This window comes from Pelodiscus sinensis, chromosome 28, assembly GCF_052426305.1.
Source record: "Pelodiscus sinensis isolate ZL-2025 chromosome 28, ASM5242630v1, whole genome shotgun sequence".
Lineage (NCBI taxonomy): Eukaryota > Metazoa > Chordata > Testudines > Trionychidae > Pelodiscus > Pelodiscus sinensis.
The window spans coordinates 16,907,015-16,925,427 of record NC_143079.1 but is presented as its reverse complement, the minus strand read 5'-3'; the positions used below and the strand labels follow the sequence as shown (position 1 = coordinate 16,925,427).

Below are 18,413 nucleotides of genomic sequence, written 5' to 3'. Positions count from 1 at the left end.
TAGGGCAGGCACTGGTGAGGCCTCCGCTGTGTCTAGTCCTGGGCATGATGCTTTAAGGAAGATTTGGACAAATTAAACGGAGGCAGCAAACATGCTGAAAGCTTAGAAAACCTGACCTGCGAGGAAAAATTAAAAAACTGGGCCTATGTTTAGTCTTGGGAAATAGAACAAGGAGGGTCTTGTTAACAGTCTCCAGACATGTTTTCAGTTGTTATAAAGAAATGGTGATCAAATGTTCTCCATGTCCACTGGAAGAAGTAATGGGCTTGATTGGTAGCAAGAGAGTCACCCAGGGTATGTCTACACTACCCTCCTAATTCGAAATAGGAGGGTAATGTAGTCATACCGCAATTGCAAATGAAGCCCGGGATTTGAATTTCCCGAGCTTCATTTGCATAAAGCTGGCCGGCGCCATTTTTAAATGCCGGCAGTTCAAACCCCGTGCCGCGCGGCTACACGCGGCACGGAGTAGCTAGTTCGGATTAGGCTTCCTAATCCGAACTAGCTGTACTACTCATTCCACGAGGAGTACAGCTAGTTAGGATTAGGAAGCCTAATCCGAGCTAGCTACTCCGTGCCGCGTGTAGCCGCGCGGCACGGGGTTCGAACTGCCGGCATTTTAAAATGGCGCCGGCCGGCTTTATGCAAATGAAGCCCAGGAAATTCAAATCCCAGGCTTCATTTGCAATTGCAGTATGACTACATTACCCTCCTATTTCGAATTAGGAGGGTAGTGTAGACATACCCCCAGGTACTAGGGCAGTGGTCGCCAACCTTTTTAAGCACTCTTTGAATTTAAATGCAATCCAGGATCTACCTCAGATCCAAACACCCTTGCCCTGCCTCCTTCCTGCCCCTTCTCCAAGGCCCCACCCTGCTCACTCCATCCCCCCCTCCGCCATCCTCATTCACTTTTATCAGCTGGGGGCAGAGGGTTGGGGTGCAGGGGAGGGGGTGCAGATGCTGATCTTGGGCTAAAGGATTTGGAGTGTGGGAGGGGTTCTGAGCTGAGCCTGGGGAAGAGAGTTGAGGTGCAGGAGGGGGTTCAGGGTGCAGGCTCTGGGAAGGAGTTTCCATACACAGGGACTCAGTGCCAGCAGGGGTTTGGGATGCGGGAGGGGGTTGGGGTTCAGAATGCAGGGTCCAGCTGGGCACTGCTTACCACAGGTGGCTTCTGGGTGGTGGTGCAGGGTGCTAAGGCAGGCTCACCCCTACTCTGGCCCTGCACCACTCCCAAAAGCAGCCAGCAAACTCTCTCCCTCCCTGCCCCCCGTGCTCTGTGGAGATGGGGTACAGGGTGTGAGGAGGGGCATCCTGACATCAGCCCCCCATCTTCCTGTGCCCTGCACAGCAACAAGGAGACTCCCAAGGGTGGGGGGCAGCTCCAAGGCCAAGGGCAGGAGCATCACGGCAGTGCTGCAAGGGGCAGATGAGGTGTTGGACCTCCTGGCCAACCCAGGCAGGGTCACCTGTCAAAAGTTCCAAGACCTGCCAGTACACTGGTTGGTGACCATTGGACTAGGGAGAACTTTTTATCTCTAAGGGGAGTTAAACTCTGGGACAGGCTCCCAAAGGAGTGTGTGAACCCCCGGCCATGGAGTGAGGTTTTAAGAACAGGTTGGACAAACGCCTGTCAGGGACAGCCCAGGTTCACTGGGCTCTGCCTGAGCACCAGGGGCTGGATTTAATGATGGCTGGAGCTCCCTTCCAGCCCAACGGGCCCATGAGCGTTACATCCGTCACTGCCAAGGGCTCTTTATTTTGAAATGGCTGACTCCAGGCTGTTGCTGGCTTTGTTTCCAGGGCTGCCTGTTTCTGCAGGGAAGCACTATCAAGGAGGCAGCTGGCAACCCAGAGGAAGCAGGGAAGTTTATCTTTGAAATCATCCCAGGTGAGCACCGTGACAGCACAGAGATCTCCTGTGTGCTTCTTGTTTCGCATGCTTATAGCTCGATCTGCTGCCCTGGCAGGGGGGTGGCTCACGGAGAGTCTGCTGAACATTCTGGAGGAACGGTTTTCAGTGAGAAAATGCAGTTTTATCAACATCTGCATATTTTGTGGGAATGATCCATTTTGGGTGAAAATGTTGATGGAAAAAGTGTCAAAATGAAGAGTTTTGACTTTCCCATCTCAGTTCAGTGTATCTAAAATAGAATGTCCCATTTCATTGGATTTCCTGTTAACTCCTGGGCTCTTAATACACAGCTGTTCTGTGTACAGGCCTGGTGGCAGGGAAGGGGGCAACTGCCCCAGGCCCCGGCGATTCAGAGGGGCTCAGGGCTCCTGGCTGCAGAATCTGGAGCTCTGGGTTCTTTACGTCTCCTCAGGACGGTGCTTGAGATGTTCTATGTGGCGCTGAGGGCTGGGGCGGGGACTCAGCACCGAGCTCTGGGTGGCATTGAGGACTGGCTGCACCAGGAGCACGGAGCGGGACCCCACACACCCTGTCCAAGGGCCCGCGAGGCTGCCGGCCCCCGGCCGTGTGTATCACACTGAAGCCCAAAGAGTTTCTTGAGTCGGTGCGAAATGATGAAAACTGCTGCAAGCACGGGCAAGTGCCCTTTGGTTCAGACCCTCACCAGCTTCAGCCATCACTGGGATCTGCAATTTGCTGCCTCCCAGTGATTACTGTCTTAGCCATTTGATGTTACAAATTACCCTCAGGCAGTAGCATGGGCGTTCAGCTGCTATCGTTGTAATGTTATTTTCAATCTTCTATTTTATTGACATGTTATATGTAATAGTCTATATTATATTATGTTTCAACATTACTGAAATGACATGTTGCCAAATTTAAATTTTTCAGAATTTTCATTTTGCAAGAAATTTCACAGTTTTCATTTCAACTCTGATTTAGAACAAAAACCAAATTTGAAATATCAGGATTTCCAGTGGGACAGAAATTCCATTTTCCAGCCAGCACTGCTCCCTGGGAGATGAACTCCAGGTTCTTGACTGGGGCTTAATTTGGGTCTAATTAAAAATGACTAGTTTCAATCGGCCATGTGTTCTTCACTTGTAGTTCTAAACTGATAAAGAGCTGCCTTGCAAAAGCTGGCTGCTTTTCACTGGTGCTAAAGGGAGTCTGGACCGTATGCATAGGGCCTGATTGTTGTCGTATGAACACCAGGGTAAGCCAGGAAAATCTGGAGCAACACTGGTGTTGGGAAGAGAGTCAGGCCCAAGCTTTGTAAGTCACATTGGGAGAAGATACCAGGTAAATGCACGGAGGGAAGACAGGGTTAATCTTCTGTTAATACACTTCCTTGGTGGAATGCTGTAGTGATGGAGAGTTGATACAAACAGCACATCTCCCTAAGCTCATTTTACATCCCATAGAGCAGTGTTTCCCAACTGGTGCTCCGGGGAACCCTGGAGTTCCCAAAGCAAAACTAGGGGTTCTGCGAGGAGCCGGCACGCCCCCGCCCTCTCTGAAAGAGAGAGAGAACCAGCCAGCCAGCAGAGGCATGGGCGGCGAGTTGTATGGGTTCATGGTGCCCATGCTTCACCAATATTTGGAGCTGGAGCAGGCCCCAGCCCTCCCGCACGTCCTCCCACCCCGGCCCCAGAGCATCTCTTCCCCAGCCCCATCCCTGGCCCGTCCCTGCCGTGTACAACCTTCACTGAGCTCCCCCTTGCTGGCTGCTGCTGCCCTGCGCGGCATGCTCAAACCGGTGGGCAGGGAGATGCCTGGGCATGACGTAACGTCACGGCCCGGGATTTTAAAAGTGCTGGGTGCTGTGTTGCGCCGCACGGCTGAGTTGCGGGTTCGGAGTCCGGGGACATAGCGCAGACTTCAGCCCCACAAAGTGGAAGGCAAAAGGTAGGGGAAGGGGAAGGGCTGGGAGAGGAAGGGGCTTGTGCGGAAGGGGAAGGGAGAGGAGGAAGAGAGGGGAAGGCACCAAAGGGACAGAGTAGAGGAGAGACTCTACCGGGGGCCAGGTGCAGACAATGAGGAAAAAGGCAGGAGGGGAGGTGTCAGTTGGAGGGGAACAGGGTGATGCTGGGACGGGAGAGGGCAAGGGCATTGGGGACTACAGGAGGGAGAGGGAGATGCTGGGAGAAGGCTTGAAAGAAGGGGGGGGCATGAGGAAGGCCGGGATGGAGCAAGTCATGTGTGAGGGGCATGAGGGTGGTGAGGGGGTGGGCATCAGGGAAAAAGAGGGCAAAGGAGGAAGAGGCAGTGAGGGAAGGGGGAGGCACCAGGAGGGTGCAGGAGTAAGAGAAGGTACAAGTGCCAGGGGATTCTGGGGTGAAGCAGAAGGGCAGACACCTGCAGGGGAGGGACCAGCACCAGAGGAGAGACGCAGGGCAGGTTTGTACAAGGAGGTGTTAGAAGAGGAGATGAGGAGGGATAGCTCACATGATCAGAGTGGGGCTACTGGAGGAGTGGGCACAGGGAGGAGAGAAGGGCTGGAGGAGTGGGGCAGGTCACAGGAGGTCTGAGGGCAGGAGTCCGGACAGCAGAGGAGGGTGAGGAGTTGGGGGGCAGCAGGCACCAGGGGAGGTGATGGAATAAGGGAAGAAGACATGGCAGCAGAGAGAAAAGGTAAAGGTTTAAAAATATTTATTAATAACTTGGGTGCCTCAGTGGTACATCCAAACAAGCCACATGAACTCAGTACTTGCGAGCTGTGCTTTTGCACAAGAGCATCTATAGCAGTGTGGACGCTCTCTTGCCCAAGAAAGCTCTGATGACCATTTTAACCATAGGGCTTTCTTGCACAAGAAATTCATGTTGCCTGTCTACACTGGCCTCTTGTGCAAGAACAGTTGCGCAAAAGGGCTTATTCCTGAGCGGGAGCATCATAGTTCTTGCTCAAGAAGCCCTGATTTCATACATGAGAACGTCAGTTTACTTGCGCAAGAACACGTGGCCAGTGTAGACAGGAAGCAAGTTTTTGCACAAGAGCGGCTGCTTTGGTGCAAGATCGCACCAGTGTAGACACAGCCAAGGGGAGAGTGGGAGGGAGGCAGGTGCAGGGAATCAGCACTGGCTCAGCATGTCTGCATGGTTTGGGGGAAGGTGCAGGGAAATTGAGCTCAGCTGGGTTGTAGAGTGGGCAGGTCCGGGGAGCTGGGCTGGACTGGGCTGCGGGGTGTGTGTGTGTGTGGAGCTCAGTTTGGCTGCAGGAGGAGGAAGGTGCCGGGAACCGGGGCTAGACTCAAGGGGAAGGAGGGGCAGGGAATCGGCGCTTGGCTCAGCAGTTTTGCGGGGCTTGGGAAAGGTGCAGGGAAACAGGCTCAGCTGGGCTGTGAGGGGCTGCAGGGAACTGGTGCTGCACTCCCTTGGATTGTGGGGGATGGTTTTGGGGGAGCTACAGGGAACCAGCAGGGGTGGGCAGCTCAGTTGGGTTGCAGGGGATAGAGGTGCAAAGAAGCCTAATGGGGGGGATGAGCCCAGGAGCCCAGAAATGTCCTCCCCTGGTCCAAAAATCCCTCATCTGGGACCAGGCAGGTCCAGAGGGTGTCAGAGCATGGAGGTCCAACTCCTACCCAAGTCCCCTCCCTGTCCCTGTCCCCAGCACCCTGCCTCACACCCCAGGACTCAGCACCACCCTGGCCTGGCCCCAGCACCCTGCCAGTCCCCCTAGTGACCATGTCTCTGACCCCAGCACCCTGCCACCTGAGCCAGCATCCTTCCACCCAGCAGCACCCTCTCCCCAGCCCCAGCTCCCACTTTCACTCTGTCCCCTGCCCCCACCAGCACATTTGGGACCACATTAGTGAGGCTTGGGGGGTTTTGGAGGGTTGTTGGGTTTTTTTTGCATCTCACTTGTGTGGCCCAACTGACTTTTCTGTGAGTCAGTGACCCCTGACTCAAACAGGTTCCTCACCCCTCTATAAATAAAGACAATGCTAAAACCTTTTGAGTTTGACATAATATTTTATTTAAAAATGAAGCCTGGCCAACAAGCCCCCAGTTGGGTCCAAACCCCCATCTCACTGCAGCATCATAACACTCCTACACCACCTGACCCCAAACCTGAGCCTATCATACACTGGAATCCCCTGTCCTGAGCCTCTTACATCCCCAAACTCCTGCATCCCCACATCCTCAGTCTTCTGTCACAACACTCTTGCACCATCCACACATCACAAATCTGTGTCCTGAGCCCCTCATATGCACAACCTTCTTGCCCCGAGTCCCTCACATATCCAGCCCAAACTCCTGCACCCTCACATCCACAAGCCCATGGCTTGCTCAGCACCCCAACCTTCCACCTGAGGCCAACACTCCCGAGCCTGGAGCCCCCTTCCTGAGCCAACAGCCCCTTCGCCTGCATCCAGATTCCTTCCCAGAGCTTGTACGTCTCACCCCTTCCCACACCCAAATCCCTCATTCCCACCCCACACCCCCTGTCTCAACCTAGTGAGGGTATGTCTACACTACAAAGTTAATACGAACTAACGGACGTTAGTTCGAATTAACTTTCATAGGCGCTACATTAGCGCTCCGCTAGTTCGAACTTAATTAGAACTAGCAGAGCGCTTAGTTCGAACTAGGTAAACCTCATTGCACGAGGACTAAGCCTAGTTCGAACTTACTAGTTCAAATTAAGGGCTGTGTAGCCCCTTAATTCGAACTAGTGGGAGGCTAGCCCTTCCCAGGTTTCCCTGGTGGCCACTCTGGCCAACACCAGGGAAACTCATATGCCCCCCTCCTGGCCCTGGACCCCTTAAAGGGGCATGGGCTGGCTATGGTGCCCGTGCCAGGGCCAAGCCTGCCAGCACCCAGCCAGCAGACCCTGCACCTGGCACGCCATGAGCCAGCCACCCAATGCCCCCCAGCCCTCCGCTTCTTCCCGGGACCAGGCTGGCGGCTCTCGGGAGCCTGGCCAGGACCGCAAGAGGCGGGTGCCCGCCTGGTCTAGTGCAGACATCGTGGACCTCGTCCACGAACTCCGCACTAGGCACAGGAAAGTGGCCGTCTTGGGCAGGAGAGCTGCCAGCCTGGCCACCCAGGAGCAGGTGTGCATGAAAATCAGGGTGGTCCACTGATACCCCCGACCCTGAGCCCTGAGCTTAGAATGGCCGTACTGTGTCAGACCAAAGGTCCATCTAGTCCAGTAGCCTGTCTGCCGACAGCAGCCAACCCTAGGTACCCTGGAGGGGATGGACCAAAGACAGTGACCAAGCCATTTGTCTCGTGCCATCCCTCTCCAGCCTTCCACAAACCTTGGGCAGGGACACCACTCCTACCCCCTGGCTAATACCACTCCATGGACCCAACCTCCATGACTTTATCTCACTTCCCTTTAAACTCTGTTCTAGTTGTAGCCTTCAGAGCCTCCTGCAGCAAGGAATTCAACAGGTTGACTCTTTGCTTTGTGAAGAACAGCTTTCTGTTACTAGTTTGAAGCCTGCTACCCATTCCTTTCCTTGGGTGTCCTCTAGTCCTTCTATTATGGGAACTAATGGAGAACTTTTCTTTATGCACCATCTCCACCCCACTCATGATCTTATAGACCTCTATCATATCCCCCCTCCGTCTCCTCTTTTCTAAGCTGAGAAGTCCCAGTCTCTTTAGCCTCTCTTCACATGGGACCTGTTCCAAACCCTTGATCATTTTAGTTGCCCTCCCCTCTCCCAGCCTCTCTCTTCCCCTCTCCCACCTCTTTTTCCCAGTCTCCCCCAGTTTTGTTCAATAAAGAAAGATTCTATTTTTGAACACACGTTTTCTTTATTTTGTACATCAGGAAGGGGGGCTAGGGAAGGGTAAGTGGAAGGAGGTGAGGGAGGAATGGGGTACGAGCCCCCGATGGGGAGGACTGGGCTGGCTCTGCGGGCTTCTGGGGGTGGAAGCTCTCCTGCAGCCCCCCGATTGTCCCCTCCTCCCGGATGGCAGCCTGTGGCAAGTGCAGCCGGGCTGATGGCCGAGTGCTGTGATGTGCCGCGAGTGGGCACTCACGGCACTCCAAGCCAGGACTGATTTGCAAGCGGGGAACCCTGAGAACTGTCTGTCCGGGGTTGGGGTCGGGTCCCTTTAAGCGCAGCCCTCGGCTAGCCTGAGACAGCAGCTCCACGCTCTAAGTCCTCATCTGATGCCCTGCCGGCACTGCTTCTGGCCATCCTTAACTTCTGTTCAGGGTCCACTCAGTGTGGACATGCTAGTTCGAATGAGCAAAATGCTAATTCGAACTAGTTTTTAAGTCTAGCTGCGCTAATTCGAATTAGCTTAGTTCGAATGAACTAATTCGAATTAAGTTAGTTTGAATTAGCGCTGTAGTGTAGACAGACCCAGAGTGAATGAGGCCTCAAGGAAGGGGGGTGGAAGGGTCTTGGAGAAGGAATGTGGTTTTCATGCATTGGTGGGGATTCCCCCCCCCCTTTTTTTGTTGAAAAACCTAGGGGTTCCTTGAAATTCTGAAAAGCTGAAAAGGGTTCCTCGGCCAAATAAAATAGGGAAACACTGCCATAGAGGATAAAGGGTTTTGGGGCCCATAGCATTTAGCTAAGAAATGAATAAGGGCACACATCTTTGTTCCACTCCCAACTGCCTTTACAAGTAATTATTTTCCCAGGGGTCTCGGGAGACCAGAATCGGACAGGACAAGACTCCTATGTACTGATGGCCAACTCCCAGTCTGAGATGGATGAGTGGGTTAAATCTATCCGAAGAGTGGTGGGATCTCCGTCAGGAGGTAAAGGGCAGCTGCAATAGAATTGGGGTGAGGTGGGGTGGGGGCTTTTCACGAACATCTTGTGCTTCTATAGCAGTGGTCACCAACCAGTAACTCAGGATCCACCAGTAGATCTTAGAGCCTCCGACAGGGGATCATGACGGGTTTGGCCGGGAAGCTCTCAAGTGCTGGCACTTCAGTTGCCCCTCCACCTGCTGTCATGCTGCGCCTGCCCTCTGCCTTGGAGCTGCCCTTTGGGAGCATCCTGCTTGCTGTGCAGGGTGTGGGAGGGAGAAGAAGGGGGGCTGATGTCGGGGTGTCCTTCCTCCCCCCACTTCTGTACACTATCTTCACAGAGAGAAGGGGATGGAGGGTGCTTGTCACTCTCACACACTGTGTGTGTCTCTGTCACTCACAAACACACACACATAGGTGGGGGGGTCGTTCCTTCTTTTACAGCTGGCAAAGTGGGTTATTTTTGGGTTTTGACTGGACTGTGCATTTCATAACTTTCATTTCTCTTTTATCTTTACATTTAATTGTTTGAGTCATGTCTGGAGTAATTCTCCCTGTGGTGAATTGTGCTGCTAGAGGCGGCTGGCATGTCCCTGCCAGGGCCAGCTCTAGGATTTTTGCCGCCCCAAGCAAACTATGTTTTGCGCCCCTCCCCCGCCCCACTTTTTTGTTGTCTTTTACATGTTTGCACTTTGCAATTTTGTTTTGTTTTGTTTTCGTCCCGGCATTTTAGCATTTTAGCCCTATAAATAGCAAATATAATTTTAATTATTTTTTTTCCCCCTAAAGGCAAAGGCACTTCAAGTAAACTCCCCATCTCCTTTCACCCCCTGCTGGATCACAACAGCCTTTTCCCTGCCCCTCCATATGGACAAGCACCCCTCACTCCTGACCCACAGGGGGGTGCGGGTGCAGGTGCAGGGACAGCACAGAGCCAGAGGGGCATGGGGAGCAGAGCCATTGCTCACCAGTGAAGAGGGCTGGACTCAGCAGCCAACTCCCAGCATCCAGAGCCAAGCTTTCGTGGCCCCTTTAAAATCAGCAGGGCCAGGCACTTACCTGGAAATGCCACCACTAGAAATGTGCTGCCCCAAGCACATGCTTGATTTGCTGGTGCCTAGAGCCAGCTCTGCTCCCTGCAGCCCCTGAGGGAGGCCAAGCAAGGGGTCTCCACATGCTGTTCTTGCCTGTGGGCCACTCCTGCAGCTCCCCTTGATCAACAATGGAGATTTGTAGCCAGGGGAGGGTGGTGCTTGTGAATGAGGGGCAGCACATGGAGCCATTGTTCTACATGCCAGCTGCATTTAGGGGTGGTGTGGGGCTAGGACAGGCCCTGCTGCTCCATCCCTGGGGTAGCTGTCTAGGTGCTTGGGACATGAACTCATGACCCAACCCTCTCTAGGCAAGTGCCCTATCCCCTAGTCCACTCTAGAATCCACCCTATTGCTTTACCTTCAGAGGGTCCCTTATCCTGCATCTGGTCGCTCCCACTGTGAGCTTGAAGGTAGGGAGGTGGAGTGGGATCCCCAGTGAACTTGGGGATGGGGCATCAGCCTCTGGAGCACAGGCTGGTGGACTTGATCCCACCCACCTCTGCCCACTCAGGCAGCAGCTGGGCAGCCAACCCCAGCTGCCCCAGGGATGGAGCTGGCTCCTGTATTAGGAAGGCAGGCAGGCAGGCTAAGAGAGGGCAGTGGGGTGGATTCTAGAATGGCTTAAGGGCTGGGGCATTCAGCTGGGGAGTACAGGATGGTGGGTTTGAGTCTTGTTCCCTCCTAGTAGCCTACCACCCACCCTGGGAGTGACCAGGCAAGGGACCCTCTGAAGTCATGGAAGGTGGGGTGGGTCCTTGAGTGGACTAGAACTGCATCTACACTGGCATTATTTTGCACAAATACTTTTAACAGAAAAGTTTTTCCGTTAAAAGTATTTGCGCAAGAGAGCGTCTCTATACTGGCATGTGCCTTTGCACAAAAGATTTGCTTTTGTGCAAAAGCATCCATGCCCAGTGTAGACGCTCTCTTGCGCGAGAAATCTCCGATGGCCATTTTAGCCATCAGGCTTTCTTGCACAAGAAATTAACTTGTCTGTCTACACTGGCCCTCTTGCGCAAGAACACTTTTAATGGAATACTTGCACAAGAGGGCTTATCCCTGAGCGGGAGCGTCAGAGTATTTGCACAAGAACCACTGATTTTGTACAGTACAACGTCAGTGTTCTTGTGCAAATACTCGCGGCCAGTGTAGACAGGTGGCAAGATTTTGCCAGTGTAGATGCAGCCTAGGGATATACAGCACTTGCCTAAGGAGGGCAGGACTGTGGGTTGGAGTCTCACCCCCTCAGGAGATCAAGCCCTGCCCACCCTGGGAGTGACCAGGCAGCCAACACAGGATAAGGGACCCACTGGAGGTGGTGGGATGGGCTCAGGAGTGGCCCGGGGCGAGGCACCTACCACACTCTAAACCCCTTGGAGCCTGCACCTCCACCCCAGCCTGGTGTAAGTGAATGAGATTGGAGGAGGAAGGGGGATGGAGTGAGGAGGGTCAGGCGTTGGAGAAGGAGCACGGCCCCAGAGAGGGGGGAAGGAAGCTGGGCAAGACTGTTTGGGTTGGGGGTAGATCTTACATTGCACTTAAATTGAAGAAGTGACCTTGTGGTTAAAAAGGCTGGAGACCCCTGTGCTATAGGAACTGTCACCCACGGAATTCAAAGCACTTCTTATATGCTAATTAAACCTTGCAGCACAGCTGCCCTGTCACTGTAACGGCGCATGGAAGAGTGGAGTGCTGTTTATTTATATATTATTCATTTGTATTGTGGAAATGCTGAGAAGCCCCAGCCAGGACCCCCAAGCAAAAAACTGACCCTACCCCAGAGCGCTTACATTTTAAGTAAATAGCATCCCAAAAACAAGTGGCGCATTAAGGACCTAACTCAGTATCCTTTGGAAAGACTCCCATGGACATCAGCAGGCATCCAGACCTACAGCCACTTCCAGCCAGAGCTGACAGTGGAAGAGCCAAGAATAGCCCCCAGGAAATCCCTTGCTCTAACTTCTAGACCATGCTGCATCCCTTTCTCCCATGGCCATCTGGCCCATTCACAGCAGAGTCATGTGGTTTGGCTTTGCAGCGTGAGCAACGTGTTTGTCTCCCCAGCCCCTGCTGGGTGCAGGAAGAGTTACAGCATCTGGTTCCCCACTGCCCAGCACAATGTCCAGTTTTTTATGCCTGTGCCAAGAGGGATGCCTAGCCAATTAGAAAGGCAGCATGATGTAAACGAGTCAGTGTTGTAGATACACCAAGAGTGATGGGAGCATCCATCTGTCTTAGGGATTTCCAGGAGTGCCCCCATCATTGTGGCGTGTGGCCACTCCAATGCTTTATAAAATATGCACTTTTAAAAAGGTTAATATTTTGCTCAGTATCTTATGACTTTATTGACACTCTCTGCAAAAGACATTGTAACAGCTGAGGGGTAGGCTCCACAACAGAGGGACTGTCGGTGGTGGGCTCAGATTTCTGGACTGACATACTCTGCAATCAAGAGAATTAGTAGTATTCTATAGAGGAGTGAACTGAACATGAGAGCGTGAGAGCAAGAGAGAGAGAGAGAGATTGGGGCAGCATGGACCAGTGGATAGAGCACAGAACTAGAAATCAGGAGAGCTGTGTGGTTCTGATGGACCTGCACAAGTCTCTTCTCCTGTTTCCCCATCCGTCCTATTGTCCATCTTGCCTATTTAAACCATAAGCAATTTGGGCAGGGGCAGTCTCTCCACAGCACTACAAAGCCCTGATTTCAGGCGGGGCCTTTCAGTGCTATTGTGATTCAAACAACAACAATACAAGGCAAAGATCTGAGGTTAGTGGATGGCATTAGAGCATTATTCTATCCAAGCAGTAGGGCTGCTGTAGTTAAGGTTAATGTTTAACAGCCAGTTTTTCTAAGTGCTCTGAAGCCCCCTCTGATTGTCTTGAAAGTTGCTGTACCGCCAGTGGTACAAAACGGGTCATTTGAGCAAGGTCCCCCCCAAAGCCAGCCCCCCTAAAAACTCCCATGATTGCAAAGAAAGACTCTAGCTTTGACGCTCATTTACACCAAGGAATTGTGCTGGCAGGGTAAAGTGGCCTTAAAGCCCATGTAAATGCAAGCCCCAGAGTGGTGTAAAGGGGCTTCATTGTAAATGAGGATTCAGGCCACTTTTCAGTGACGTTGATCCATGTTACACATTAACGTGGGGTTAATGGGTTCCCAAGCAGCAGGCTACGGTCTGGATACGATCTGTCTTGTACATCTCTATGCCCTATGGCTTGGTTGCATCCTCCTTGAAAAATGTCCCATGTGACTCATGCAGACACAACAGCTGTTTGTTAATTTGCTCCAGGATACAAAGTGGAGGAGGAGAGTAGAGTGAAACAAGCCTTTAGGAGGCCTCTGAGCCCAGGGCAGTAGCTCTGGCCTGGCTGGCATGCTAAGTGGAAGTCTCTGTGTCAATGGAATGACTGATACACAGAGCAGTGTTGGAAGAGGGTTGATATTTATGATCCTCCTGGGTGAAAATGGAATGGCAGATAATAATGAACTAAGAAAAAGGAGCCATTTACTTGTAGCGAGCACAGTGACATGTTTATGTGTGTTATTTAAAAGCAAAGGGGAGTCTTGTGTCAATGAAAAAATCACATAGGGCAGGTGCTGACAAGTCTTGTGGTACTAGATGGGAGAAGTTACGAGCACAATGCTGCTCTGCCAGAGACACGCAGGGATTATTTCAGCCTTCAGACCAGAAGGCAAAGACGTTATGGGGCAGAATCCAGTAGGAGGCCGTGGGGCCCTTTGCCGTTAATATTCGGGAGCCACTGGGGCCTGGAACGTCTCTGCTGTCATCATGCCTAAAGCCCTGAGGATGAAGAGCTGGGATGTGGGCGGCTGCCTTCCAGCCTTGGGGCTGCTTTTTTGCTGGGAGTTCAGGAGGAAAAAGCCGTTGCTCCGGAGGAAAGGTACTGATCCTTTAAAAAAGCAGCACTTGTGTAGCTTAGTGATGGCGGAGGACACATGGGGATCAGGCTAGGGAAAGGCTGCCTGCCCAAACCCCCTGGAGCTGCAATGGTGAGGCTGTTATTCCTTTGCCACCTTAGCTTTAAGATCTCTGTTTATTAGCAATGGCTCTGACTACAAGGGAGGCAGTGAGAGCTAAGGAACCCAGGAGGGGACCAGAAACCAAGATCTCTGAGCTACAGCTCTGGCATTTGACTTGATATTAGAGGTTTGCTCCACCTGGAAAAGCCGGGTTTGTAGAAGTGCTGAGCTGTTGGCTCCGCTGGGAGCTGCTCATGCTCAGTGCCTCTGAAACTGGCTCTTAACTCATAATCCCCCTGCCCTCCTCCCCTCCCCCCCCCCCGAGTGTGTGGAGGAATTAAGAGACAGGGCCCCACGTAACCCATGGAATCTGGCTCTGGATTCCCAGGCACTTCTACCCTGCATGTGTGTCAGGAGCCAGGCAGTGATGTGACATAGCCGTTGCAGATCTGCTATTCCCTGAAGATTTTCTAACCCTCTGCACTTCTGGAATCCTATTGGCATTTTTCATATTCTCCCTGGACTCCCCCGGCATTTTTATTATGTCCCTATGTTGGCTCTATTTCAGACTCATCATCTGTAAACAGACAATCCTCCTTAAAACAAGGCCATTACGTGAACATTTGCATGGCACTTTGAAAATTTAAAGTATTAACACCATTTGAGGGAAAGGGCTTAATACAGGTTAATTTAATTCCACTGAAGATGTTTTATTTTCTGTTATTTAATCAATAGCTTCTATGAATTATCCCCTTCAATTTTCTCCTGATCTGTCTCCCATCAAACATTCAGGAGGAATATTTGTAAGAAAGTGTTTGTCACTGGATATTGTAAAACAAAGCAAACTTCTGTCTGGGGTACCCCGATTTCCTATCTATGGCATGTTAACTTTACCAGCTGTTTGTTGTGCAGTGCTGAGAGAGCTTATAAACAGAAATGTGCAGAGTGGCCTCAAATCGGGAACTTTGGGGAAGTTTTGAGCTGAATTTTTCAGCTTATCTCAGGGTAGGGGTTTCCTTTAAGGAAGTTTCAGCAGAAGTTTACAACAAGCAGGCAGATAGAGAATAAGCTGAGCTACACAAAAACATCATTTACACCTTTGGTGTAAATTGCCTGAAGCATCTTGCAGTGGCCACTGATCCCAAGCTAGATGGACCATAGTTCCAGTTTGGTCGGGGAGTTTCTAAGTTTTTATGATTGTGCAGGCCAGATGTAAACGACTGGTGTAAATTGGCATTGCTTCATGAACATCAGGGGAGATTGAGCTGAGGATCTGGTTGTATATTTCATCTAGCAACCAAACCTGTGTTCAGTTTTGAAAGTAGCTCCATGCACTGTCAGTATTGCAGGGGACTAGGATAAATCCCACAGGCTGCCTCTGGGCCCACCTCTAGCCTATATTCACAAAACCCTTCTGTTCTCCAGTGGTCTTTGGCCAGCGCCTGGCCGAGACGGTGGCATATGAACAGAAATTCGGAAAGCACCCGGTCCCCATCTTGATGGAGAAGTGCGCAGAGTTCATACGTGAGCACGGCATGAATGAGGAGGGCATCTTCCGACTTCCTGGCCAAGACAACCTGGTGAAGCACCTACGGGATGCGTTTGATGCTGGGGAAAGGCCATCTTTTGACCGGTAACATTTGCATTTCCTGATTCCACCCAACTAAGACCTTCAGGGTCAGGTCTATCTATTCCCTGTTAGCAACTGAGAGCTCGTGGAAGTCCCTGGCCCAGTTGATTTCAGTGGAGGAGCAGACAAGTCCCTGCCCATTGTGCAAGGAAGGTCATTCCTCCAATTAGAACAGAGGATTCCAAGAAGATAGGGGTGAAGAGAAAGTCAAAGCCTGGACTGTGACCGCAGGGATGGAGGGATAACTGGTAACACTGGCAGACAACATCACTCACAGTTTAGGAAGAGGATTTGGAAGATTATAGGGGAAAGGTGCTGGACAGATTGAAATTGAAGTTTCCTCTTTACTTACCGAACATGCTCAGCAAACAGACGCAGTGCAGCTCTTCCCCACAAACTCTGCCTTGAGAATATGTCCCAGGGTATGTCTACACTACCCCGCTAGTTCGAACTAGCGGGGTAATGTAGGCATACCGCACTTGCAAATGAAGCCCGGGATTTGAATTTCCCGGGCTTCATTTGCATAAGCGGGGAGCCGCCATTTTTAAAACCCCGCTGGTTCGAACCCCGTGCAGCGCGGCTACACGGGGCTCGAACTAGGTAGTTCGAACTAGGCTTCCTAGTTCGAACTACCGTTACTCCTCGTGAAATGAGGAGTAACGGTAGTTTGAACTAGGAAGCCTAGTTCGAACTACCTAGTTCGTGCCCCGTGTAGCCGCGCTGCACGGGGTTTGAACCAGCGGGGTTTTAAAAATGGCGGCTCCCCGCTTATGCAAATGAAGCCTGGGAAATTCAAATCCCGGGCTTCATTTGCAAGTGCGGTATGCCTACATTACTCTCCTAGTTCGAACTAGGAGGGTAGTGTAGACATACCCTACGTCCTGCCTGGCGAACCTACTGTGAGGCCAGAGTTTAGTCCTCATTCCCCATTCAGCTCTTGGTCCATCTACTGAAATAGCCAGTTACTAGCACAGATTGGAGTACCAGGGGCAATGGGAGCTTGATCAGCAGTTGATTTAGTGGGTCTTTCCTAGACCTGTTAAATCTATACCCGGGAGATCGATTCCCGCAGTGAAGATCTTCTGGTAAGTGTAGATAAGGCCTTAAAGTGAGCATCCAGAAATGGAGGGACCTCAAATTAGAGACCACGGAAAGTTTTGTTTTGATTAATTTCCCCAAGGTGTATAGGGTAGGGTTGGGAAGTGAACCACTATTTTTAGAGCCCTAGTCCACCACATTAACCACAATATCACCCTTCCTTTTTATTATTTTCCTTTATATAGAAAGGAAAGTTCACTGCAAGGCAGTTAAGTAAACCACAGTCCATAATAATCCCTGTGCTGAGCTGATATCTGAAAGCCCCCATGTCTGTTGTGTTTTAAAACTGGCCTCCCTGGCTGTTGCTTTCTGGAGTTGAACAGTTCTTGCTTTCTGAGTTTCTGCATTACAACATCCGGTGCGGATCCTGTTGCAACCTGTGCTGGGTGTGCAGGAAAGGAAAGCCTCTGGCAGAACAATGCTTTGGATGGGCTATTGTTTTTTCAGTGCCCAGTGATGTCACTTTTGCATTACAGGATTTGGAATAAATGGCGTAATGACTCCCTAAGGTCGGAGTCTCAAACGCCCGGTCTGCGGGCCAGCTCCAGCTGGAATGATTGTGCAATCCGGCCCAGGACACTCAGTGGGCAGGGAGGAGGAGGGTGTCTGTTACTGGCCCACAAGCCCCATCCCTTCCTCACTCTCTCTCCCCCATGGTATCCCATCCCCAAGGAAGTGGCTTCAGAAAGAAGCCTGCAGTCTAGACATAGCCTTGGACTGGGGAAGATCCGTTATTGGCTCTTTTTATGTAAAAACAACAGTAAGAATTTGATAACTTCAGTCTTCCTTTGAAGATCTTTTCCCCCCACTGTCTCCTCTGCCATATATGGCATGGTGCTTGTGATAGAAATTCTGATGCAGAGCAGGCAGGTGAAACAATATTTTGTTTCGGTTGGGTCTACAAAAATGGTGGCTTTTAAAGAATTTTAAAGAATTTTTCAGTGATCGAGTGGCAGGCTTTAAAAAAAATCCCAACAACTTAAAAAATAAATGTCCTAGTGGATTTTTGCCAGTAGATTTTAACAGTTTAACAACTTCAAGGTAAGTCAAAACAGAGGCTAATCTTGACAGTGTCCTTTATGACATAATATAAACTACATGGTAGGCAAAGCTGCAAACATCTGTCCTAGCAGACCATGTTCAGTAATTGCTGTTAACCTTCAAAACCTAGGCAAGCTCTGAGTGGAAAAGGCCTGCCAACTATGTGAGTGCTAGAAAATATTTGCCTGTTAAGTCAATGCAGGAAAACATTACTTGCTTATGAATGATGGGACACCACTAACCCTGTGGTAGAGCAGGAAGCTCTGATAAACGTTCACTTCCCTTCCTCTGTCTCCTTTAGTCTCGTCTCAGAGCAGTGGGTGCTCCCTGGGCTCTCTTCCTGGTGTCCCCCGCTGGTGGCCTGCTCATCCAGTTTTGATTTGTGTCCTCAGTCCCTTCGTAGCCCCACCACTTTCCTGAGGGGGAGGCCAGGGTTGCTCAAAGCAGGTTTCCCAAATGCTAAATTCACACAACAAAGATGAGCAAAACTGACCCATGGTTCCCTCACCCACAGCATCTGAATCGCTCTTTGATTCCAATCTCACCTTTTGTTCTACAGTGACACCGATGTACATACGGTGGCTTCTTTGTTCAAACTCTACCTGAGGGAACTCCCCGAGCCGGTTGTGCCCTGGTTGCAGTATGAGGATTTTCTCCTGTGTGGAATGCTCCTGAATGCTGATGAAATGAAGGTACCAATGACTAAAGAGGGGCTGGAACAATTTGTATAGTGGGCATACTGAAAGCCATTGAACCAAACTGTAAACCCGGAGGCTACGTCTAAGACTGGCACGATTTTCCGGAAATGCTTTTAACGGAAAAGTTTTCCATTAAAAGCATTTTCGGAAAAGAGCGTCTAGATTGGCACGGACGCTTTTCTGCAAAAGCACTTTTTGCGGAAAAGCATCCGTGGCCAATCTAGACGC

The 18,413-nt window shown here is 51.2% G+C and overlaps 1 protein-coding gene across 2 annotated transcripts in view; it reads left to right on the top strand.

Annotated features, from left to right (window-relative positions):
• ARHGAP25 (Rho GTPase activating protein 25) overlaps positions 1-18,413 on the top strand; it is a 54,802-nt gene that overhangs the window by 21,641 nt on the left and 14,748 nt on the right. The window contains exons 3-6 of one of the 2 annotated variants that reach the window (XM_006110791.5): positions 1,804-1,891; positions 8,526-8,645; positions 15,144-15,351; positions 18,047-18,179. In XM_006110791.5, the coding sequence (XP_006110853.2) occupies positions 1,804-1,891; positions 8,526-8,645; positions 15,144-15,351; positions 18,047-18,179 (549 nt within the window). The remainder of the gene's footprint in view (positions 1-1,803; positions 1,892-8,525; positions 8,646-15,143; positions 15,352-18,046; positions 18,180-18,413) is intronic. The other variant, XM_006110792.5, reaches the window with a different exon arrangement.